Genomic DNA, 26,806 nt, shown 5'->3' with positions numbered 1-26,806 from the left:
AAAATCGGTATGTGGAACCCACAGTGAACCACCATAATTAGTAGAATCTCATTAAAAGTACCAAAAGATCAGATTTGGGCAACTTGTAGTTTTGCAGATACCTATGTTGTGAGAAGAGTTTCATTTACTGAGAGAGGGGGGAGGAGGAGATACAGGGAGTGAGGAGGAGACAGAGGGGGGAGAGGTAGAGAAAGGGACAAAGGAGCAGATGGACAGAAAGGCAAGGAACAGATGGATATAAGAAAGAGGAGGAGATGGATCAAGCCTGGGGGGGGGGGGGGGAGAATGGACAGAGACAGGGAGGAGGAAAAAATGGACAGAGAGAGGGGATGGAAGAAATGGGCGTGAAATGGGAAGAGGAGGCGATGAAGAGAGAATGTGATGGACAGCGAAAGGAAAGAGGAGGAGATGAAGAGAGAAAGAGATGGACAGTGAAAGGAAAGACGAGGAGATGGACAGAGAGAGGAGGAGGAGGAGCAGGAGGAGATGGACATAGAGAGGAGGAGGAGCAGGAGGAGATGGACATTGAGAGGGGTGAGGAGGAAATGGACAGAGAGAAGGCGGGAGTAGAACACAGACAGAGATAGGATGAACAAAGAGAGAGGTGAGGAAGAGATGGACAGAGAGGATAGGGGCAGATGTACAGGAGGGATAGAGGCAGGTGGACACGGGGGAGGAGGGATGAGGAGATGGACTAACAGAAGACTGGAATGAACACATACACAGGCAATGTGGGTACTCAGCTAATGTAGTTGTAACTGAAAATTAGTCACACTAAACAATGTTTAAACTGATTAGTCCCTCCCCTTTGTCATATATAATGAAATGATCTGTGCAAAAAGTACCTGAACTAAATAAAAAAGTGTATATCTTCAAGCCACTTTTTTCAATTTATACAAGCGTCGTCCACAAAGTAAGTTCTGTTTCTATTTCTATCAACGACAGCACTACGATCGCAGTTCCGAGCAAGCGCAGCAGTTACTCTGACTCAAGGAGGAGACCTGTACACCATTTTCAGATTGCTGCTGCCGACTTGTGCTTTATAGTGCTCTTTATAATGTCAGCCACAATTCAAAATGCAGCCTTGTGTGAAATCAGATCTGCGATTCATTTTCTGAATGCAAAGAAAGTTAAACCAAAGGAAATTCATCAGCAAATCTGCGAGGTTTATGGACAAAATGCTATGAGTGATTCAATGGTAAGAAGATGCAACAGACTGTTCAATGAAGTACGTGATCAAGTGCACAATGAAGAACGAAGTGGACACCTGTCTGTGGTTACTGATGAACTGGTTCACACAATTTAAGAAAAGATTAAGCACAACCGTAAGTTTACACTTAGTGTCCTTGCTATGGGAGTTCCACAAATCACCCGATCACTAATTCATGAAATTGTTACTGTAAAACTGAAATTTTGAAAATTTTGCCCACGTTGGGTACCAATAAAAAACTTCAGTTTTTGACACGCTACAATGACGAAGGTGATGGTTTTCTTTCTCAGATAGTCACGGAAGATGAAACTTGGGTATCGTATGACACCCCTGAAACAAACTGGCAATGAATGGAATAGAGGCACACTTCATCCACAACGAAGGTTAAGCCTAAGCAAATCTTGACACCTCGAAAAATCGTGTGAAGCATTTTTTGGGACAGAAAAGGCATTTTGCTGATTGATTTCTTACCACAAGGCCAAACAATCAATGCACATGGTTACTGCTTGGCCATTAAGAAATTGTGCCATGCAATACAGAACAAGTGCCAAGAATTACTGTCAAAAGGTTTTGTTTTCTTCCACAATAATGCCCAACCTCACACAGCAAATATGACCAGACAACTCTTATGGGAATTTCACTGGGATGCATTTGATCATCCTCCATACAGCTCGGACCTCGCTCCTAGCGACTTTCATCTCTTCTTACACCTAAAATCTGTTCTTGGTGGTCAACATTTCAACGATGATGACGAGCTGAAAGAACATGTTACCACATGGTTGAATACACAGGAGGCAGCCTTCTATGAAGAAGGCATACAAAATCTTGTGCCATACTATGACAAGTGCCTACAAAATTTTGGAAGGTATGTAGAAAAGTAGTTTAAGAGTTGTGGATTTTGTACAATAAATATTTTTTCTGTATCTGTGCACATTTCTTTTATATAACCAAATGGAACTTATTTTGTGATTGACCCTCGTATTAATATTGTTTTTGTTGTGTACATAGTTCCGCGTAGTCAGCGCGTACACAACTTTCCCACTAGAGCGCGCCCCGCCAAGCACAACAGCGCAGGCGCAGCGCTCGTCCATCTCCGCACTACGAGATGGCACTGTCTTAGAGACGGACCAAATTCTGCTTCCGCCGATCCGCGTATTAATATGTAACGCAGCCAATGAGATTGCTGCTAACGTAGAACCTTTTCTCCTCCCGGATCACACTCACGCAGTGATACCTGAACGCGCGAGGTATTATGACGAGTGTACAGACCTCCGATCAGTCAGTCTGCATTTGTCTGCATTAGTCCGCATTAGTCTGTGTTAGTCTGCATTAGTCTGCGTTAGTCTGCATTAGTCTGCGTTAGTCTATAATCAAGTTTCAGTCTGCGCCTAATAAGATTATCATATTCCTGTACATAGCCATGAAGATAAATGAATAGACACTTTGTCAAGTATCAGAGATATGTGAGAATAAGATTAACATACCAAGACCAAAGGAACTTCAGATTGTCAATTGTAAATAGCATCCTGAACCAAGTTAAGTTATTTTTATGCTTGTTATTATTTTAATAAATGTGTGTGAAAATTAATCAAGTTCTGTTTAAAGTTGGTCACCATCAATCTGCTACTCTAAGCGTGCAAGTGGCATTTCTATCGTCTGACCTAACGGCAGAAGATAAACACGCCACGATAAGACCACGAGACATATTGCTGACGCTCGCCTACTTCGTTAGATCGACAAGTCAAATAATCTGATGGTGTCTGTACCGAAGGTCTTACGTAACGCACACCACAGTTTTTTAATTAAATAGTTAAGCTGCTTGGAAAAAGAAAAATAAAGATTACAGAAAGAAAGATTCTTGTAAGTAAAATGAATTTTAACTTAAGTGCACTTACTCCACTTGTGGCTGTCATTTACGAGGTTCATTTCGTAACTATTCTGTGATTAAGAAATGGAAGTTTTCTCTTTGTGACATGTTTGTCTTTTTATTTGCTCTCAGTCTCAAACTGTCTAAATTTACGCCATCTATTATCTATGCTCTCCAAGTCTATAGCTCATATTATCCTTGTCTTTCATCTCTGATATTTTATATCAGGGTGCATACGTGGATAAGGAAAAAGAAATTCCTGGATTTTCCCAGATAAGAATACACTCTTTCCCAGTGAAAATACACATTTTCCTGGTTAAAATATGTCACAGAACTGTGAAACTTATCAACTCCTTAAGTGGTAAAGGTTTTATACACCACTTCACGCCACTTCAGGAAATGAAACCAATCAAAAAATAACATGTTATGGTAAGACCTTTATGTGCAGCAACATGTGCACTGTATATTTTCCTATTATGGAAGTATAAATACGAATTCCACCAAACACAGCACTTTGTTTCCAAAGCACTGAAATCCAGAAGTAGAATGGACACACAAATAGAAAAAGTTTATGGTTTAAATTAATATACAAGAAGTATAGCTACAAGAAAAGTTAAGCTTTCACATATAACACTGTTTGTTTCTTTTACATTTTTTTTCAATCGGGTGCTACCCTTTAAGATATATCAGACACAAATGTGCCAGAAAAGTTTTAAATGATAACATAGATTTCTTGTCTTCTGGTGCCGAAATTCTTCTAAATGCCTGGTCCTCAAAGTGTTAAGTTTTGAATGAGAGTCAACCATCCTATGATCTAAGGAATTCCTCGCACATTTTCATACGTAATATAATTCATCTCGCATAAAAGGAAATTTATTTTGAAAGTAACCACCATTTGGAACATTTTCCCACAACCTGTCAGAAATGTAAACTCCTGCGACACGCACTCATTGGAAGTATTATGAAGTATTGTATAGCCTTCATCCTGAAGCCTTTGATGCATTCTGCTGTCGGCGAACACTTATGTGCGCACTGTATTTTGTTGTAAGTTTTACATTGGTGTTTCTCTCTTGTTTATGTTTTATTGCCGCAGTGTTATTCTACAGTAGTGGGCTAAAGTAAAATTATTTGTTAGAGTATCAGTTCTTACCAGTCAAAATTACAAAAATTTAACTCAAAAGTAAGACAAATTAAAATTCCCAGAATACTAAGAAACTCCCGGATCTTTCCCAGTTTTCTCCAGGATGAAAAAGTTCCCGAGTTTTTCCTGAATCTTCCAGTCGTCCTGTGGCGTTCTAACGTTTTGAAGACACAAGAAGCTGTGTGAAACTGGACTGCACTCGCAATTCTCACCTCACTCTCATCAGATGACTTACGCGACGTGACTAGCCGATGCCCTTCTCTGGATATTCAGCTAAGTTAATATCCCAAAAGCTTCTTCTCTGAAGATTTTTGCTGGTTACAGGAATTAATTAGAATTTTTCTCTATTCTTGAAATAATTGGGTACTCGTAGAATACTTTCAGTTCAATCATAACATATTTTCATCTTTCACAGACAACAACTTCTGCAAGTCAACTTAGTCGTCAAACATTAGACTCTGTTAAATCAAACAATGGGAAATCCAGGATGGACTGTAACAATACCAGAGAAGGAAAGTTGCTACTCACCATATAGTGGAGATGCTGAGTCATGATAGGCACAACAAAAAGATTCACACAATTAAAGCTTTTGGCCATTAGGCCTTTGTCAGCAGTAGACACACACACACACACACACACACACACACACACACACACACACACACGTGCGTAAATGCAACTTGCACACACATCTGCAGTCTCAGAGAGCTGAAACCACACTACAAACAGCAGCAACAGTGCATGATGGGAGTGGTGACTGGGTGGGGATATGGAGGAGGCTGTGGCGGGGAAGGGGGGGAGGGGAGGAATAGTATGGTGGGAGTGGGGACAGTGAAGTGTTGCAGTTTAGACGGAGGGCAGGAGAGAAGGTGTGGAGGAGGGAGGGGGTAAGTAGTGGAAAGGAGAGAAATAAAAAGAAACTAAAAGACTGGGTGTGGCGGTGAAATGACGGCTGTGTGGTGCTGGAATGGGAACAGGGAGCAGGCGGGATAGGTGCAGACAGTGACTAACGAAGGTTCAGGCCAGGAGGGTTATGGGAACGTAGGATGTATTGCAGGGAAAGTTCCCACCCACACAATTCAGAAAAGCTGGTGTTGATGGGAAGGATCCATATGGCACAGGCTGTGAAGCAGTCATTGAGATGAACGATATCACGATTGGCAGCGTGTTCAGCAACAGAGTGGTCCACCTGTTTTTGGCTACAGTTTGTCGGTGGTCGTTCATGCGCACAGACAGCTTGTTGGTTGTCATGCCTACATAGAATGCAGCACAGAGGTTGCAGCTTAGCTTGTAAATCACATGACTGGTTTCACAGGTAGCCCTGCCTTTGATGGGATAGGTGATGTTAATGACCAGACTGGAGTAGGTGGTGGTGGTAGGAGGATGTATGGGACAGGTCTTGCATCTAGGTCTATTAGGGGTATGAGTGATGAGGAAAGGGATTGTTAGCAGGGGTTGTGTAAGAATGGACGAGTATATTGTGTAGGTTCGGTGGACAGCGGAATACCACAGTAGGAGGGGTGGGAAGGACAGTGGGCTGGACATTTCTCATTTCAGGGCATTTCTCATTTCAGGGACGACGAGAGGTAATCGAAACCCTGGCGGAGAATGCAATTAAGTTGCTCCAGTCCCGGATGGTACAGAGTTACGAGGGGAATGCTCCTTTGTGGCCGGACTGTGGGACTTTGGGAGGTGGTGGGAGAATGGGAAGTTAAGGCACGGGAGATTTGTTTTTGTACAAGGATGAGAGGATAATTACGGTCAATGAAGGCTTCAGTGAGACCCTCCGTATATTTTCAGAGGGACTGCTCATCACCACAGATGCAACGACCACGGGTGGATAGGCTGTAAGGAAGGGACTTCTTGGTACGGAATGGGTGGCAGCTGTGGAAGTGGAGGTATTGCTGGTGGTTAGCAGGTTTGATATGGATGGAGGTACTGATGTAGCCATCTCTGAGGTGAAGGTCAATATCTAGGAAGGTGGCTTGTTAGGCTGAGTAGGACCAGGTGAAGCAAATGGGGGAGAAGTTGTTGAGATTCTGGAGGAATGCGAGTAAGGTGTCCTCGTCTTCAATCCAAATAGCAAAGAAGTCATCAATGAATCTGAACCAGGCGAGGGGTTTAGGATTCTGGGTTTTTAGGAAGGATTCCTCTAGATGGCCCATGAATAGGTTAGCATAGGATGGTGCCACGTGGGAGCCCATAGTTGTACCATTGATTTGTTTGTAGGTAATGCCTTCAAAGGAAAAGTAATTGTGGGTGAGGATATAGTTGATCATGGAGACTAAAAGTAAGTTGTTGCTTTGGAATCCACAGGGCATCTGGAAAGGTAGTGTTTGATAGCAGTAAGGCCATGGGCATTAGGATTGTTAGTGTACAGGGAGGTGGCATCAACAGAGATGAGCAGGGTACCATGTGATTAAGGGACAGGAACTGTGGAGAGTTGGTGGAGGAAATGGTTGGTATCTTTTCTATAGGAGGATAGGTTCTGGGTAATAGGTTGAAGATGTTGTTCTACGAGAGCACAGATTCTCTCAGTGGGTGCACAGTAACCGGCCACAATGGGGCATCCTGGGTGGTTGGGTTTATGGACTTTAGGAAGCATGTAGAAGGTAGGAGTGCAGAGAGTGGTAGGGGTAAGTAGAGAGATGGACTCTGGGGAGAGGTTCTGAGATGGGACTAAGGATTTGAGTAGTGACTGGAGATCCTGCTGGATTACTGGAATGGGATCACTGAGGCATGGTTTGTAGGTGGAAGTATCTGACAGCTGACGGAGTCCTTTTGCCACGTAATCCTTGCAGTTCAAAACAATGGTGGTGGAGTCTTTGTCAGCAGGTAGGATTACAAGTTTGGGATCTGTTTTTAGGTGGTGGACTGCGGTTCTTTCTGAGGATGTAAGGTTAGTTTGCATGTTGAGGGATTGGGGGAATGATGTTGAGGCAAGGTTCGAGGTTAAGAAATTCTGGAAAGTTAACAGGGGGTGGTTTGGAGGCAGTGGGGGTGGATCACGGTTGGATGGAGGAGTGAACTGAGTTAGGCAAGGCGTATTGGTCTTTGGTTGAGTCTGATTGGTTGGGTTGGTGGCGAAAAAGTGTTTCCACTGTAGGGACCGGGAGAAGGAGAGAAGGTCTTTAACTAGTCCTGCATGGTTGAATTTGGAAGTGGGACAAAAGGTGAGGCCTTTGGAAAGGACTGATATTTCTGTGGAACTAAGACTTCTGGAAGAAAGGTTCATAACTGTTTTGCGGGTCTCTTTAGGTTCTGGGTTCTGTGTGGTGGTGGGAGGTAGTTTTGGAGGGTGGGGTAAGTATAGTAGGTCGGCAAGACAGGGTTTGTCAGCTATGAGGGGGCATGGGAGAGGTTTGGAGGTTGTTTGTTAAACATGTTTATAATAACATTGGTCTAGCAAGCAAATGATTTATGGACATCACATACGTCTCACTTCGTACAGGGCTAAGACATGAAGTAAGTTAAAAGACTATAATCAACTGTTAGTTTTCTTCTACAATAATCACATTCACTAACACAGCAAAGAATAGCATATAATTACTCCGTGTTCTTTCACACAGTGTCTGTGGCACAAGCAGCAAACACTTGTTTTTGTCAGTGAACCACCACTCTTACAGTCTTCTCATAACAAACTTCCAACCTGCGCACAGAAACAGGTGGCGCAGTAAATACGCTTCCACTCTCCCACTTATATCTAAAATATCGTGTATTCGAGATGGCAGAAGGACAATTGGTCCTAGAATTTACGCGGAAATTCTCGAAGCACTACAGCGTATACACCCTGTATATAATTTTGACTCTCACAGAGTTTTTGTTTTTCTGTCATAACTTGTATTTATTAGAAAATGTATAATTCTATTAAGATGTCGTTATTTATTTCTCTTTGGTACTGCACTTTTTTTATAATCTTTACACATTGGAAAAACATGATACACTTCTTAAATATATTAAAGACATGTATTTTAATTTTACACATAATTTTCATTTAACCCCTTTACAATTGATTAACTCAAATGGAGCAGCATCCAGTATAGCTGCCAACAGCACTTTTTCTAAACAAGAGTATATTCGCCTACTGCAGCCAAATTTTGTTTCAGGCATGTGAGAAATTGTTTTCCTTCAGAAAATCGTAAGTCTATTTTACAGAACCATGTGAAATATACTGATGATTATAATTAAAATGCATCTACTCTCAGACGTCCAGTGGGGGCTGTAATTATCGTATGGTTGCGAAACTTGGTAGATATTGTAATGCCTTAATATGGAACCGACTTACAGTGGAAAAGAAAATTAGTTCTACAGTTTGTTGTATATGAGTGCCAGAGACATTGACAGGACGCTGTACACCACCAGATTTCAAAATGGTGTCCAAAATTGGAGCAAATTTTTTTCCAGCATAAATTGGTTCTGCATTAACACATTAACATATCAAGTTTCGCTGCCATATAATAATTATAGCACACACTGGACCTCTATGAGTAGTTGCACTTCAATTACAACTAACCATTGTAAGAATTAATTAAGAGATCTGAAGTTTGATTTACCTATACAACATATTTTGAGTCTGGAGTAAATGTAAACAACAACAACAACAATGAAGATTGTATTGCTTACCTGGTAAGTACCAAATGTTCACTGTGTTTTCCAATGCAGCTGCGACAAACAAGCCAGATGAAGACCAACACAACTGGCTAATTAATTCATCGTGCAGCTCTCTACCAAACACAGTTCCAGACACTTGAAACATCAGTGTATGTTCCAGAAACAGCTGTGCCATTTCAGTGAGACACCATATTCTGACAGTTCCATCATATCCACTACAATAAATGAGACTTATGGATTGACAAGTACTTTCTACAAGTTAAATTTACCAAGCAAAGATTTTCTTTAGATACTAATCACTGAACGATTTCAGATCCAATCAAATATGACAGCGCAGCAACACAAGTTGAGCAGCACTGAAGGTACATTAGAATAGAATGTATAATACACGGGTACAAGATGTTTTTAAAATGAATTTTAATGTGTATTTATCAGAAAACGTACCTTGTTGCTAGCAACTGTCTCCCAGAATGGAATACAGCATTATTAACGCGGTTGTCATGACCATCTAACTCATCAATTTGACAGGGAGGCATCACATTCGTGAGGTCTGCAAAGTTTATAGATTCTAGTTCTAACTTAGGCAATACGGTGCACCGAGCTGCAAGGCACTTAACCTGTAATGAGAAGAAATTGCAATGTAAGTTTTTGACAACAGTCTGTCTTCAATCAGTGATAATGGCACTCTACAGAAAATACAAGATAAAATCAGGGAACATAGAACTGATTAAGAGCATACTGCCTGAAAATTCAAAATCCTGCCAAATTCTAAATATTCACAAATGATAGTTTCACCAGAAAAATCGCAATTATTAGTTCTGTGTGATGGAATTATTAAGAAATTATCTATGAGAATTAGCACCATGGTAAACGGAAGGAAAGATAACTAGTTCTGTGACAGCCATCAGTTGTTATGAAGATTCATCTGAGAAAAGCTATGCAATTTTAATGAAGGACAAAAGCAGGAGAGTAGTTTCACAGATTTTGTCATTCATTTTAAAACTAAAGCCTATAACCAAGATAGATCATGTTGCTGAAAGCAACAAAAATTACTGAAAGAAAGGAGCTTCAGCAAAAAAATGTGTAGGTCTATATACACAATTATTTGAAATTTTGTGACATCCCATAGCATTATTACATACAGGGTGGTCGGAAATTTCCGTTACAAACTTCTAGGACTTTTATAGGGGAGTGAGTAAGTAATATTTTGAATAGGAACACTTGTCCGAAAATGTACCGTTTTCGTGCTACAGCCGTTTGAAAACATGTATGCTAGGTAGGTTTGCAACAGGATAGTCATCGCGATTGGTGCTTACGTCAGATCAGCAGATGTCATTTCTGGTGATTAGTAGGTTTTATATGGATGGAGGTACTGATGTAGCCATCTTTGAGGTGGAGGTCAACATATAGGAAGGTGGCTTGTTGGGTTGAGTAGAACCAGGTGGAGCAAATGGGGGGAAAAGTAGTTGAGGTTCTGGAGGAATGTGGATAGGGTGTTCTCACCTTCAGGCCAGATAGCAAAGATGTCATCAATGAATCTGAACCAGGTGAGGGGTTTAGGATTCTGGGTTTTTTTTTTTTTTTTTTTGGAAGGATTTCTCTAAATGGACCATGAATAGGTTGGCATAGGATAGTGCCATCCAGGTGTCCATAGACATGCCCCAGATTTGTTTGTAGGTAATGCCTTCTAAGGAGAAGTAACTGTGGGTGAGGATATAGTTGGTCATGGCGAGCAGGAAGGAGGTTGTTGGTTTGGAATCCATCGGGTGTTGGGAAAGATTGTGTACAATAGAGGTAAGGCCATGGGCATTAAGAAGTTAGTGTACATGGAGGTGACATCAACAATGATGAGGAGGACATTGTGTAGTAAAGAGACAGGAACTGTGTAGAGTCAGTGGAGGAAATGGTTGGTATCTTTTATATAGGAAGGTAGGTTCCAGGTAATAGGTTGAAGGTGTTCGTCTAGGAGAGCAAAGACTCTCAGAGGGCACACAGTAACTGACCACAATGGGGCATTTTGGGTGGTTAGGTTTCTTGGACTCCAGGAAGCATGTAGAAGGTAGTGCACGGAGTGGCAGGGGTGAGTAGAGAGATGGACTGTGGGGAGAAGTTCTGGAATGGGCATAAGGATTTGAGTAGTGACTGGAGATCCTGCTGAATTACTGGAATGGCGTCACTGTGGCAAGCTTTGTAGGTGGAAGTATCTAACAGCTGGTGAAGTCCTTCCACCAGGTAATCCTTGCAGTTCAAAAGAACAGTGGTGGAGCCTTTGTCTGCAAGTAGGATTATAAGGTCAGGATCAGTTTTTATATGGTGGACTGCAGTTCTTTCTGTGGATGTAAGACTAGTCTGCATGTTGAGAAATATGGGGAATGATAGTGAGGAAAGGTTTGAGGTTAAGAAATTCTGAAAAGTTAACAGAGGGTGGTTTGGGTTCAAATGGCTCTGAGCACTATGGGACTTAACATCTGTGGGGGGGGTGGTTTGGGGGCAGTGAGGGTGGATCACGGTTGGGTGGAGGGGTGAACTGAGATAGGCAAGGTTCACTATTGGTCTTTGGTTGAGTGGCAAGGTTCACTATTGGTCTTTGGTTGAGTGGCAAGAAAGTGTTTCCACTGTAGGGACCAGGAGAAGGAGGGGTCTTTAACAAGTCCTGCATGACTGAATTTGGGTGTGGGGCGAAAGGTGAGGCCTTTGGAAAAGACTGATATTTCTGTGGGGCTAAGGCTTCTGGAGGAAAAGTTCATGGCTGTTTTGCGGTCCTGTTTAGGTTCTGGATTCTGTGTGGTGGTAGGAGGGAGTTTTGGAGGGTGGGTAAGTAAAGTAGGTCTGTGAGACAGGGTTTGTCAGATAAGAGGGGAGATGAGAGAGGTTTGGCGGTGGTTGTAGAAGTGGTGGACAGTGGTACTCTAAGGCGGGAGTAGGAAGCGAGTAGGATGGAGGACTTTTTGAGGTGTCATTCTGCATGTTGCTCAGGCTCCTGCAGGGCAAGAGTTTCAATGTATGTTATGGGTTCCAGGAATTTGGGATTGCGTAGCAGAAGAATTTTGCGAATGTAGAGAAAGTACCGCAAGGATTTTTGGGCTTAATAGATATAGTTTTGCACAACTATGTTGGTGAGGCCTAAAGATTGGAGGAACCTGAGTAGGTGGACGTCATTGCAGAAGGAGGGGTGGCAACCAGAGATGCGTAATTTGATGGTAAGGCAATTAGGGGGAAATCCATGAGCCAAGCAACAATGCAGGAACAGTATGTGGGAGTGGGATCTTGCTAGGAATAAGGAAACTTTTCTGAATTGAAGCAGATGGAAAGAGCAAGGATCCGTCGTGGTGGAAAAATGCAAAAAATTACGTAAATAATGAAGATCTATGTTCAAAAAATTTCACAAAATACACCCAAATATGTGTGAAAATTCATGAATAGGTTGAAATGGATGCTAAAGGGGGAAACAAGATGAGATCTGAGGGAGTCGATGATAGTAAAATGTGAAAACTCACTAACATTGGCGATGTATATTACTTTGAGTGGCAGGTCTGAGTGTGGATAAGTGTGAAGAAGGGGGACAGTAAATGCGACTGGATGGTGGAATCGTTGGGTGTGAACTGGGATGGAACAGAGAAAGTGTGGGGTGTGGGGAAAGGTTTGTTAAGATGAGATACAATATTGTGTGGCATCACAAATGTGCGGGAATTAACACGCAAAAATATGGGAAGTGATCAAATTGAAAGTATATGATCAATTATATTGGTGGGAGTAATGTGGGACATAAAATGCTGCACCAACAACAGGCGTGGTATTGTAGCCATCTGTTGTGCATGGCTGAGTCGGTTGATACAGTGTAGCTCATAAGTAGAACATGAAGGGCAATTTGTAAGGTGACAAGAGAAACACAGGAAAGAAGAGAAAGAGGACGGACATTGAGTATAGTGATGCAAAAGACAATAGTAACAAAGGAGAACAGCAGTGGGTTAGGATTGAAGACAAGTCGTCTGGCAAAAATCAAACAGTGGAAAATCCAGGATGGAATGAACAATATTATGAGAAGGAAAGTTGCTACTCACCATATAGCGGAGATGCTGAACCACAGATAGGTACAACAAAGACTTTCACTTGGCCTTCGTCAATAATAGACCCACATACGCACACGCACACGCACACGCGCGCGTGCGCGCGCCCGCACACGCACACGCGCGCGTGCGCGCGCCCGCACACACACACACACACACACACACACACACACACACACAACTGCAGTCTCAGGCAATTGAAACCACACTGTGAGCAGCAGCACTAGTACATGATGGGAGTGGCAACTGGGTGGGGGGTAAGGAAGAGGCTGGTGTGGGGACAGGGAGGGATAGTATGGTGCGGGTTGCAGACAGTGAAGTGCCACAGGTTAGATGGACGGTATGAGAGAGGCGGGGATGTGTGTGTGTGGGGGGGGGGGGGGGGGGGGAGCAGTGGAAAAGGAGAGAAATGGGTGTGGTGGTGGAATAATGGCTGTGTAGTGCTGGAATGGGAACAGGGAAGGGGCTGGCTGGATGAGGACAGTGACAAATGAAGATTGAGGCCAGATGGATTACAGGAATGTAGGATTTATTGCACGGAAGTTTCCACCTGCGCAATTCAGAAAAGCTGGTGTTGGTGGGAAGGCACCATATGGCACAGGTTGTGAAGCAGTCATTGAAATGGAGGATATCGTGTTTGGTAGTGTAAGACAGATCTTCAAAGTTATTCATCCCATCATAGTACGAGTAGCTGGATGGTCTATTGATGTTGCTGTGTTTTATGCCAACTAAGCAGTCTTTTTCCCCTGCTGACACACCTTCTTTGTGTAATGTGACAACATCCCTTTCAGTCAAGTTCACAGACTGTAAGGACACAGTCTCCATTGTTCTATTCATGAATGGAGGTATAGTGTGCTTTAGTGAACTGCACTTCTGAGGTCAAAAGATCATTAAGAAAGATGGTTCTCTTAAAAAATTACAACAATGCAGTTCATTATGGACTGCCACACTGTAAGTTGTACTGTACAAATAAACTGTTAGACACATTTGTCAATTATTGCTTCAGCTCAATGACAGAAGTTAGTGATTGAATGGCCCATTAAGAAAAACGAGGACTCAGTTACTACAGTAATGTTTTGGCTCAGAACCAACTGACTACAATAATGGATGCAATGCTGCTTCACATCTCTGCAGCAGTTGTGTGAGGTTTATGGTATGATGGCACACTACTTTATATGGCACTCAGATGGTCACATGCAGAAATAGAGGCTGCCTTGTGAATTCTATTCCCTTGAGTGAGAGCAACGTAGGTCTATGTAACTGGTGTCACGATTTGCAGCTGTTCTTCCTTGTTTGGGCTTGATACCTTAGGGTCACCCACTGACAAACTGGATCGGGTGTTCATGAAAACGGTAATAGTAAGTGTTTCCCATACTGGCAATAACTGTCTATGAAACATTTTCGGTTTTAACATAATTCAGGACCGTTCAATTACAGACAGAAAAAAAAATCATGTAGACTTGTTGATGTAGCTACCCTGACCTGACCCAAGCTGAACATCTTTCAGATGAACTTATGTTCACTGTGTGAAACAATTTTCATTGAAAACATGAGTAATGACTGTTTGTCATGTTTCAATAAAAAGGACATTAATTCTGCTTTCTGGTTGTAAGAAGTCAGTAGAAAGCTTTACACAAAACTTAAATGCAAATAATGCCAACGGAATGTTCTGCAAGCTACTGTTTAGACAGCTGGCACCTCTCCAACAGAGTATTTCCAATACTTATGATTGTGTACATCACTGTTACCACAATTTAATATCATTAATTGAAAACCTCAATAAATACTGAACTTGCATTACCATTAAAAAGGCGACCAGAGAAATCTTAAAGACCATGATATGGATGAAGATTTCTTTTTATGAATTTTGCAAAGCAGATACATTACATAGAGGTGAATGGTAGTCGGGGGTATAATGAGGCTTGTTCTGGAAAATAACCTGAGATGGGATCAAAGAACGGAAAAAAATTCATGTCTACTATTTCATACGCAGTTCATCATTCTCATATATTTACGTGCTAGGAAGGATTGGATAAAAGATCAGTGAAGATTGATGAAATGTCCACTGGACCACAGTGACCATTAATGGTGGGTGGGGAATGGATGTTTTTTAAGAGTATACAGCCTCATCGTGTCTTAGTTTTTCTTATATTAATACACAGTCGTGGTGGCACTAGTCATAAGGCATTATTGCTGGGAAACCACAAGAGATATATTCAGTTTCCTCATTCTTCTAATTTATGTCACTGATTTTGGGAGAGGAAGGAAAGTATGAAACCCGTTCCCAGTACGAAACACGCTTCTTTCACATAGCATCAATCGAGCCGTTAATATTAATGGTACTCGATCACTGGCAACAATTTCATATGTGCTTACTAGATGAGATACTGAGGATCAGTGTATAATTTCACTGGGACACACATGTAGAGTCTGGCGACCAGGAACCTATCTCTTGTAGCTGGACAACACAGATCACCCATCTCTAATCAGTTCAATGTCGATGGGACATTAAAACCTAATCTTTGTCCTTCCAGGCTTCAAACCAGCTACCTTCAGTGCACATGACACAAAAAAGGGGTACACTCAGAAATAAAGGTAAGAGAAGAAGCTGGCACGAAGAGGAGACAAGTATATGAAATTAAATGATAAAAGGAAAGCCATTTCTGAGACTGAATAAACTATATGTGAGTTACATATTCATACCAACCGACCTCAAAGTCCTTAAAAAAGAAACATGAAAAAGTTTCTGTGTAAAGCACATGTACTAAATTTTATCCTCTGAAACTGCTGAGGAGGTAACAAGCTCAATATTAAGCCTAAAATGTGACAAAATGTAGATCAATCATGAAAACTATAGCTTTCACTGCAGTCCCAGCAATATATCATTTCCTCACAAAGAAAAGTCCATCTTTGAATCTTACTCTGAATTAATAAGTTCAAAATAAAACCCTACTCCCTTCCTCTTCCCAAGTACCAAAAATTTCTGTAAACAATGGCATTTCTGATAATTGCTACACTCCAAAAGAAAGGCTGTATGAATCTAAACTCAGATAATGTGTAGAACAGTTACCTGTAACAAGTAATTAAGACTGCAAAGAGGTGGTGTACAGGCAGGTCTGGCAATGATTTCTCTTGTGTGACCAAAAGTGCTATGTAAGTTCATGCAGTTAAAAGGCATTAAACAAAGAGGAAATGTGAAACCAAATGCCAGTTTACATCACAGACACCAAGGACTGCATTATCAACTTGTTAATGAATTCAAATGATGTAGTATGACCACTCTCCAAAACACTTGTTTATCATGCTGTGACATTTCTGTTCATATGACACATATTGGTATAACAATGATGCAACTGCTGAACCAATGGATAGAAGGGTGCTGTACACAGTGATGAGTGGATATTTGGTCACACAATGTGATAACACCATAGGGTGACCACCAATGTGTCTATGTGGATACAGTCTACAATAAGTATCATCTACAGTGTTGGCGCAATACCGGAGCACTGCAACAAGTGTGGACCTATCTGCATCTACAGTTCAACGCCACTGGCTGTAAGTGGTTCTAGTGGCTGTCATGCCACTTCATTGACACCATTGTTGGGAACAATAAAAGCCTCAAATAAATTGCAAACGGTATTAAAGACAATCACTTGATAGGTGAAATACAAAATATGATGTTTCAGGATGAGCCCCACTTCAGCTTGTTCTATAGTTTCGGCTGAATCTGAGTTAGAAATTACCACGTTGGCTGCAAAATGGGAATCTAGTCATATGCTCCTGAGACAACCTAGCTGAGACAAACAAAATGTGATGATCTGGCTTGCCACAAGATGTGTGATCTCGACCTTTACAAATTGGGGAAAATCTGAACAGTAAGCAGTAAATCTGACATGATTTAGAGCCCAAGGCCCAGTGCTTTCATCCAGCAATTTCATGTAATTTTTTGATATGACAATGTCCAGTCACATTTAGTGAGTAATGTCTTAGCACCTTTTCCATAGAACAACGGATACCACAGCTCCCTGCCTTACAAGATCACCTGACATGTCACCCATCAAGCATGTCTGGAGTGTGGTTGGTCAGCAGAGTGTCTGTCGTGTTACTCTATACAAGGGGTATCTGTGGAATTTTAGATGAGGAAATAGTGTGTGTGTAAAGGATGAGGAAGACAGTGTACACCAGAGAAATCTAGTTCACTCACTATTGTGGTAGGCTTTCCTTCAGTATTTGTCTGAAGACTAAGCTACATGTGCAGGTAAGTTTATTTGTGTATCTACGTAGGTAATCCCAAAAGTAAGGTCTCCCATTTTTTATAAGTACAAAGACCTATTTATTTCTACAATGTTTTACATCAGTTTACAGCTTGAACATTTAGCTATTTTTCGACATAATCACCATTTCTGTTGATGCATTTTTGTAGATGCTATGGCAGTTTTCGTATGCCCATGTCGTATTAGCTCGCTCAGAAATTGACAATCTCCCACTCCTTTGTTCATCGTGAATTTTGGTCTGACCAGCTGCAAATTCTCTATACCACTTACGAACATTTTTGACATCCATGCACGACTCACCATACACTTCCGTCAACTGGCGATGGATTTCAATCGGTGCAGTGCCCTTTGCATTCAAAAACCGAATAACTGGGTGCAAGTTGCACTTGGTGGTAACATCCAACGGGAGCTCCATTCTCAACCGCTGCCAAGCAAAGTCTAAGCGCCTCAGCGTGGTGTGCCCATGTTCACACACAGCGCGTGAAGCACTCTTCACAGCAGTGCGACCAACTGCCACAGAAACAGAGTTCTGTACTTATAAAAAAATAGGAGACCTTACTTTTGGGATTACTCTCATATAATTATTGCAGTACATTCAGTAGCACTGATTTGCTTTAGTTACCAATTGCTGAGAAGCCCACTGTCTGTAGTTTGGAGGTAAAGTAGTGGACAGAACACAGGCAGCCAAGGCATCTGCCAACTGAAGTGGTGAAGACATCTCATTAGGGCTGTTAGGAAGCTTTTCATTAACTGCATCTGTAAACAATGAACACATGTTTTCTAAAATTTTGTTACTTTACAGTGTAACAAAACTATTATTTGAGAGTGTAGTATCCCTTTAGAACATTTTATTACCTAGATCACAAGTTTTGTTACACAGATGTAATAAAACTTGTGATCTAGGCAATAAAGTGTTCTGAAAGGATAATATACACTCAAATACACTGACAAAGTCAGGTATTCATAAAACTATTATTACTTGTGTAACAGTTGTGTTGCAGAACTCTACAATAGATGTATGTAATTGTTGTAGAGTTATATTTATAGAACATGTATAAATTTTCAAAATATTGCTCAGTGGCATTTTCCTCGCATATTTTCTTTCTTATAATGTGAAAGCCAGTTGGTTAAGTATCGGTATTTTCCTTTGTACATAAATGACAAATTCTAATCACTCACTCACTCAGTTCTTCATCACGCATTGCATCCAACATCACATAATCAGGAAGAACCAGTACAATTTTTATTACCACAGACAGACGGAGCTATGATAAGTTGCTCTCAAAAATCACACTATCACACTGAAGACTACTACCATTAACCACAGGTGTCTTATATTAGTATAAAAAAACTAATAACAAGTTAACAACATTTTAAAAAGGTAGCAAATAAACATCAATTGATTTTTTTTAGCTCTACAAGCAGATGTTTTCCCGAAACTCACATCTGTTACCCCAAAACATCTTGTATTTCCATTATAATAGTATCTCTTTAATGATATCATAGAGCTCCTGAAAAATGTTTTGGAAAGAAAACTAACATAAGAAGACTTTGTATTTTGCAAAACAGATGGAACCCAGTCCCTTAATTAGTGTTTTCTTATAGTTGTTACTTTACAATATAAGAATTGAAGTATATCTACAATTAATTTTGTTTCCCACAACATATTCCAGATTTTCAACGCTCAAACAAGTATCTTATTTTTAAGACAAGTGTGTAACAAAACACATTTCAGTAAACTTGGCCCCTGCGCAGAACATCATTTTCATTTTCAACACTGGTCGAGTCCACCTCTCTGTTCTGAATGGGTAGCGGCCACAGTTTGCCGTTATTGAATGAGCTGTGCATTTCATGTGTTACGAACTAAACACTGTCTGCCCGCTTTGACGCAACCAGTACCTGACTCACTATACCACGGAAATGAAGCATGAGCAAGCCAGCTACTCTGCAAACTTTCCAAACGATTTTACAGAAATTATTTAAGAAGTGTTGAATTTCTTGCATCTCACAGCTTTATTTGTCAGCTTTGTGATGAACTGCTTATCATTTGATTTATGATCTTAGTTACTGTGATATTTTGACATTAAGTAAGCTACTGCACGAAATTTGAATAGTCTGAACGAAAACTAGGGGTTGCTATGAGTTTACGTTTGATCCCTGTTCGGTCATACACCATTGTGTATGAAATTTAGTTAGCATATAGAATTTTCTTTAAACTTGAGGTGAGACTTATATCTATCTCCTATCTGGAGGAAACGGATTGTATTTAGTGCACTCACTTCTGCTTCCACACACGAACAGTAGAGCGGAAGTCAAATATTCATAAACATCCTTCCCATCTCGTGAATGGTTAAAGATAAATAAGTTTTTGGTAAATGATAGCATGTAAAGCTGAGAGTATTTTGTGGTATAGCCAACATGAGAAACTTTATCTACCACAATATACAAGTAACTACAGATTATTACAATCAAATAATGTAGTTATTTTAAGGGTCAACAGTAGGTTTTGAAACAAGAATTACTGTGGGTTTACAACAACATAAATGACGTAATTACATGACCTGATTTGTCCTCAATTGTTTGTTTGATAATAGATTGTTCCAGGATTCTGTCATAGTTGAAACTGCATTAGAATATTAGTGAGCTGAAACCGTGTAAGCCCCACTGTGTTTTGGGAAAAGAAGCTTATTTTAACATGGCACAAAGACAAAGAAAAAAAGGTTCGTAAGTCATGTAAAAATAAATTGCTCCTTCTGTTGCAATTTCAGCACAATCATATAACCCATCATGTTTTTAACAATAAACTGATGACCTATTGAATTATTGGTTGCACTGGCATCATCTGTTAACACAATCATTTGCAGACTCAATATCTATAGCTTAGAATTTCAGCTTGTAAGTAACCTTCAGCTGTTTAACTACTACCATGTGGAGGTAGGCCCAGCAGAATCACCATCAACACTGTCTCCTCCACTATCACATCATCTGTGTACTTTAATCCCACTAAATACCTCAACAAAAATCACTTCACACCTCTGACACAGTCGCAGTTGGGTCTTAGCACCTGAAGATGACAGGAGTCATATGTGTGAGAGATGTATTTGTTCTCTATGACTGATGAAAGACATAGTTTGATAACTGAAATAACATCTAACTGTCTTTTTCATTGTGCCTGTCTCCCACTCAATGTTTCTTCTATGCAGTGAGTAGCAATTTATCTTTTTCATAATGTTTTTAACTGACTTCTAAAATTTGAAAAATCGTGTCTTGTGGGAAAATTGTTAGACTAACTTGCATAAATCAACATGATTTTCGACTTTTATTCAAGAAACCAACAGAAAATCAATGTACAATGGACACTTGAAATTGAAAACAATTTAAAAAATGACACTTTGAATTTCCAGATTTACTTTACTATTCTTCATAACCAAAGTATTACTACACACACAATTAGTATCACTGACTTAAATCCTGTGCATGAAACTCTGCTGCCTGGAAATATAGCAGTTTTGTATTAAGATCTCCAATCCCTCAACTTTCTCAAAAAAATTTCACACAAACCAAAAGAAATGTTCTGTGAACATTTTGTGCAAACAGTTTCTGACAGCTAAGAGATTGTCAAAAATATTTTTCACAAACTTCTAAAAACTCTAGAGAAAGATTTCATATTGCCAGCAGATCATTCTCATATACTCAACTTACAACATCTCGGCCTTGCTTTTTCTTTGCTCATTGCAGTAGCTCAAAATGTTTCATGCAACTACTGATGAATTAAAACTGTGTTTTTGCATTTATTGAATTTCATAACTAATAGGTTTTGTTATTAACACTACCATTTTGATACACAGTTTTGCAACAACAGACAATAATATCATTCATACATTTAAACTTTCGTTTGACTGATGTAGCATAAGTTCAGAAAGTTTAATATTCTTCAAACTTTTCTACATGCTATGAATTTTTGGTAAAGACGATCTGCGAAAAACATTGTAGTTGAAAAGTTCTGGTAGACTACAAATACTTTAGGAATAAGGGAGACCACTCACCAAAAAAGCAAAAGCATGTGACACTGGCAAGTGTGTGTGCGCCACAGGCCCCCCCCACCCCACCCCCCACCCACACACACTTTAGGAGCATAGGTGTGTGTGTGTGTGTGTGTGTGTGTGTGTGTGTGTGTGTGTGTGTGCTTGAGAAAGGATTACTCCAAGAGCTAGCAAGTGATGATTTGCTTCATTCCTAAAGTATTTAATACTCCTAATCTGGTAAGCCAGCCTTGTGAGTTTGAAAGCATGCCAGAAGGCATGGACCTCCAAGTCCATCAGATAGCACTGCTCTCATATGAGAGCACTACTGTTGCCATTGCTGCACTGGTTACACAGACACACTCATCCTGCTGGCCTATCAATGATCCCGGCTGCTGGTAATTGATCTCACTTTACATCACCATTTTCACTATGCCATAGAATTTCAATCTTGGTTTACTTAGTGGATTTGTTACTCCTCCATACTCTATCCATTGCCTGTCTTTCTCTTGTTATTGTCCACCTGTTTGTCTATTCTTTGGCAGCTCACTGCTGATCCCTCAGACAGCTGGCCAGTCTCCACAGGTTCTCGAGTCATCCCCAGTCTGTTCGATTCTCGTCACTATAACTGGCAATGAGGTACAACATTAGCAGTATCCCGTGGATGCAAAAGTTCATGCAACTTGTGAAACAGCAAGAGCAACAGCTGCTCCTGCAGCAGCAATTGCAACAAAAATTTCAAAAGCAGTTTCAACAACAGATTGAATTTCTCTGTGTCAGGAAATTCAGTTTCTTTGGATTGCTTGCAGGTTCAGGGTTCCCAAGTCATTCTTGGTGTGGTCACTTCCCAGGTGCAGAGCCACCCACCTGTGTTTCCACCTTCGAATGATGTCAAAGAGGATTGGGACACGTATTTCCAGTGTCTGAAACAAAACTTTGCCATTTTTCAGGTTTCAGGTGATGCACTCCAATGGCCGCTCTTCCTTTTTTGGGTTTCCCCAGAGCATTTTCCTAACCAAAGAAGTTGGCTCCTCTCTCAAATCTGGTTGTAATCACATTCAAGGAGATGTGTTCATTGCCATGAAATTATTATTCGCAACAATTTCATGTGGCTGCATTGTGCCTCGAGTTCCATCAATACTACAAACAACCTGGTAGTAGTAACCCCCATTCTGGATGATAAGACTTGAAAGGATTGAGTCACTATTGTGATTTCATATCTACCCGTTCATAAAATTTCCTATGCAAATCTGAGATGTAGTTCTTCAATAGTCTCTGGATCTGGAGGTACACACTGAAACCCTCAAATTGAACAACCCTACCTTGGATGATATCTTGAAAATCGTGCACTCTTTCATAATCACACAGGCAGTCCAGCTGCCACCTTGATGTTGGAGAATTCTCATAAGTCTTTTTCCTAATGGCAGTGTTGTGATTCATCTATTTCACAAGTGTCATTTGCTTCTGAACTGCCTGTCATGTCCTGTTGACATAAGCACCAGGGTCTCCCTGACTGCTCCACAGTACACCCATGTAAAGACTATCCAGATTGCTTGGCACAATGCACACATTGTGAGAAAGGTGGACATCTCCAGACGCAGTCAGATACTGCTTCCCACATCAACATGCATCAAGGGGCAGTGCATGATCACAAGCAATTTCTTCTCAGGGTGATCCTTCCACCACTAAGTTATTAATCAACTTCACGACTGAAAACCAGAATGTCCAATTGACAAAGGAGCTACTGCTCCCTTGATTAAACTCCAAACATATTCCTGTCTTGGTTCCCCTGACTTTTCCCACCCTCCTGTGTATTGATCACTTATGGTGTCATTTCAATTCCCCTCTGGGGTCAATTCACAATTAACGCCGTAGACAAAAAGGTTGTACGATGATAACTTTGCTTGTTGTCAACAGTCACTCAGCTGGCAACATTTTCGGTCTGGATGCCTTCTTGCTGTTTGGATTCTCCATCACTGATGAGGATCTTCTTGTACCAGACCTGATTCCCTTCCAGGAGCTCAACGGCCTCTGTACTCCTTTGTGCCTCTCTTCGAAGCTGGCTTGGGATCCACCACAGATTTCCAGGCTCACATATGCTTACATCCAGATCCAGTGCCCGTTTCTGTCAGGTGTGTCCTATTCCTGCCTCCTTATGGGTAACCGTTAAACAAGAAATCAACTGTGTTTACAAAGCTGGGGAAACAGAATCTGTTAAATCCTTGAACATCGCCCTGATGATGCCCAAGAAATCCAATGGCTCCATTCAACTATGTGGAGATTTTAAATCAACAATCAATGCCTAGGCTCAAGTGGCAACCTACCCCATACCACATACAGAGTACCTCCTCATGAAACTCATTGGAACTGAATATTTTTCTAAGATAGACCTTGCTGACATGTAAGGGGTGTTCAAAAAGTCTCTCCATAGTACAGAATGATTGATTGCCTGCCTGGATTACTTCCCTTCAAGTGGACTCTCCCAACATTCCACTGTTTTGTTTATCTCAGCCAGCATCAGTAGTATCGTTGGTGTATGTTGTTACGTGTTGACGTGAACGATTAAGTTTAGTTCCATTGTTTTGTTTTTGTCACTGTTAAAATGCTAACCATTGAAGAACGCTTGGTTTTAGTCAAACAAGTGTTCAAAGCTGGTGGTAAATACACAGTTTCAGTTCGTCAAACATTTAATTCAGTTTTCCCAGAGACAACACTCCAACATCGTGATACTGTGCAAGATCTGACTAACAAATTTCAATGGACGGGTTCAGCGACAGATGCACCGAGAAGTGGTCGTCCTAGCATTTTCGTCTGAGGATAAACTACTCAATATTTCCAATAAAATGTCCATGAGTCTGAAAAAGTCAGTAAGAAAACTCACCCAGGAAATCGATGTTAGTGTTGGAATGGCACACACAGCTGTAAGGAAAAAATTAGAACTTTTCCCTAACAAAGTGACAGTCGCGCAAAAACTGAAAAATACTGATCATGGCAAGAGATTGCATTATTGTCAATGGTTCAAAAATTTCGTTCAACAAAATGGAAGGGATATTCTTAATGAAACATTTTTCACTGATGAGGTGTGGTTTCATTTATCCGGGTACATGAACTCGCAAAATTCTCGTATGTGGAATACTGCAAATTCATTGTGTATTCATGAGGAACCACTTCATTCTGTGAAAATAGGAGTTTGGATTGCAATTTCTAGACGTCGGATTGTGGGTCCCATATTTTTCAATGAAACAATAAATGCACAATGATACTGTAGTGATATTCTGTACTCATTCATAGAACTTGTGTTAAGTGAAATACTGAATGGTTATTTTCAACAAGATGGTGCAACCACACATACAGCTCGCGTTTCAATGTCACTGCTTGCTGATGTTTTTCGTGAGTGCATAATTTCACAGGGACTTTGGCATCCACAATTGCCTGATCTAACACCACCTGACTTTTTCTTCTGGAGTGCAGTGAAAGCAACTGTCTATAAAAACTGTCCAAAATACATCAATGAACTGAAAACTGCAATATCCACGTTACAGAAAAAATGTTACAGCTTGTGTTTGGAAACATGATTACACGAATTGAATTGTGTATTCAACAACGAGGAAGGGGGGGGGGGGGGGGCTTTCAACATTTAATGTGAAAATTTGTAAGTAAAAATGAATATTCAACAAATTAATAACTCTCGTATTTCACTGAGTTTCATTTTGGTATATTCACTGTGGCATATGGCATGTGCAGCTAACAATCATATGGCACTGTGGAGAGACTTTTTGAACACCCGTATTTGCTAATTCCACTAGATGAGGAATCACAATGTTATATGGTCATGAACACTCCTTTTAGCTTGTAAAAATACAAGCACTTGCAATTTGGGATCCTTTCCACTCTGGCAACCTTTCAAAGGTACCTGGAACAGTTAACCATGTCCATTCCTGCTTGTACCAACTGTCTTGATGATGTAATTGTCACAGGTGCTTAGCCTCAGAACCACTTGCACAAGTTTTGTACCCTTTTTACTGTGTTGTGTGATGCACGGCTCAAGTGTCGCTTGCACAAATACAGTTTTTTTTCATGAGCAAGTGAAATACGTCAGACACTTGCTTTGGCTCTTTATGCTGCCCCCAAAACTTACAGGAGCTACAGGCCTTTTTGGGAAAGGTGAATTATTATTCTAAGTTCCTGCCATAAGTGCCCCACATTAAGCATCTGCTCAACCAGTTGTGAAAGAAAAGCATTCAGCTCAGGTGGACCGCTGTCTGTGGGAACCCTTTTACACAGCTGAAGTGCATGCTGGACTTGGAGCCCAGCCTTACACCCTTATCTCCATAATGTCCTCTGGTACTGGCTGCTGATGCTTCTCCCTATGCCCCTGGTGCAGTGCTGGCACACAGAACAGTGACAATTTTGAGCAACAGATTGCCTATACATCAAAGAGGCTGACACCCCTCAAAATGTATACTCTCAATTGAATAAGAAATGTAGCGATTGCCTTTGCCATTAAGAAGTTACATGTCTAACTATTCAGGAACAAGTTTACTCTCATTATGGACCACATACCATCGGTAGCACCTGTTGGACCACACTCTCAGCTTGCAGAGAGGACAGGACAACAGCTCCAGTGTTGGGTGCTTTTCCTCAGCTCCTACAATTATAGCATTACATGCAAACTCAAGACACAACACAAAAATGTTGATGCCTTCTCTAATCTCCCGTTAGGGCCCAACCCAGCATTTGACTGTAAGGAAATCTCTTATTTCTACACTGATGTGGAATAACAGCATACCTTGGACGGATTTCCCATTACAGCTGCTCAGATTGCTAGACACATGCGCCACGACCCTGTCCTATGGTGTGTCATGCACTATATGCTCCATGAGTGGCCCACTTATTTTTCGAAGTCTGCCAGTCCATAATGCAGACTTGGACCTGTCTATCCTGTGTCTTCAGTTTCTGCGACTCCTCCATCGTGGGCATTAGAGTATAATGTGGATGAAAGTCCTTGCAAGGTGACATGCCTACTGGCTGGGATCGAACAAGGATGTGGAGGCAACAGTGCACAGCTGTTCCGCTTGTGCCCACAACCAGGTTGTTCCTTACCAGACCTTCACCCCCTTGGCCCACACCATGTCCCCCTGCAACCACATTCATCTGGACTTTGCTAGCCCCTTTCTAGGCTCTATGTGGCTCACTGTTATGGCTGCTTATTCTAATTACCATACATGGTCAGCATGGCACTCACTACCACTGACACCATCCTCAATGCACTCTTCCAGATTCTGGCCATCGAAGGATTTTCACAAACCATCGTGTCAGACAGTGGGCATCAGTTCATGCAGAGAGACTCTGAACAGTTCTACACATCCAAAGGCATCAAGCACCTGTTTAGTGCACCATTTCATCTGTCCTCCAACAGACTGTACAAAGTTTAAGCAACAAATGTTACAGGAAGTAGGCACTTGCACCACAATCACCACATACAGGTCTACCTGTAGTCCAGCAAAGCTCCTTCATGGATGGTAGATGCGTACTCTCCTCCATCTCCTGGCCCCACAGCCCCAGGAGGTCTGATCTGGCACACCAGATGCTACCTGCCGGGATCAGCAGTATA

General features: G+C 41.1%; 1 protein-coding gene across 1 annotated transcript in view; it reads right to left on the bottom strand.

Moving 5' to 3' along the window:
- The window catches only part of LOC126413339 (probable E3 ubiquitin-protein ligase HERC1), a 722,413-nt gene that overhangs the window by 194,041 nt on the left and 501,566 nt on the right, over positions 1–26,806 (bottom strand). Inside the window, exons 49-51 of the mRNA XM_050083249.1 lie at positions 17,793–17,926; positions 9,274–9,446; positions 8,842–9,044 (exon numbers count right to left, since the gene is read on the bottom strand). Of these exons, the coding sequence (XP_049939206.1) occupies positions 8,842–9,044; positions 9,274–9,446; positions 17,793–17,926 (510 nt within the window). The remainder of the gene's footprint in view (positions 1–8,841; positions 9,045–9,273; positions 9,447–17,792; positions 17,927–26,806) is intronic.

The sequence above is a fragment of the Schistocerca serialis genome, chromosome 7, assembly GCF_023864345.2.
Source record: "Schistocerca serialis cubense isolate TAMUIC-IGC-003099 chromosome 7, iqSchSeri2.2, whole genome shotgun sequence".
Classification (NCBI taxonomy): domain Eukaryota; kingdom Metazoa; phylum Arthropoda; class Insecta; order Orthoptera; family Acrididae; genus Schistocerca; species Schistocerca serialis.
This window is presented reverse-complemented; position numbering and strand designations above follow the sequence as displayed.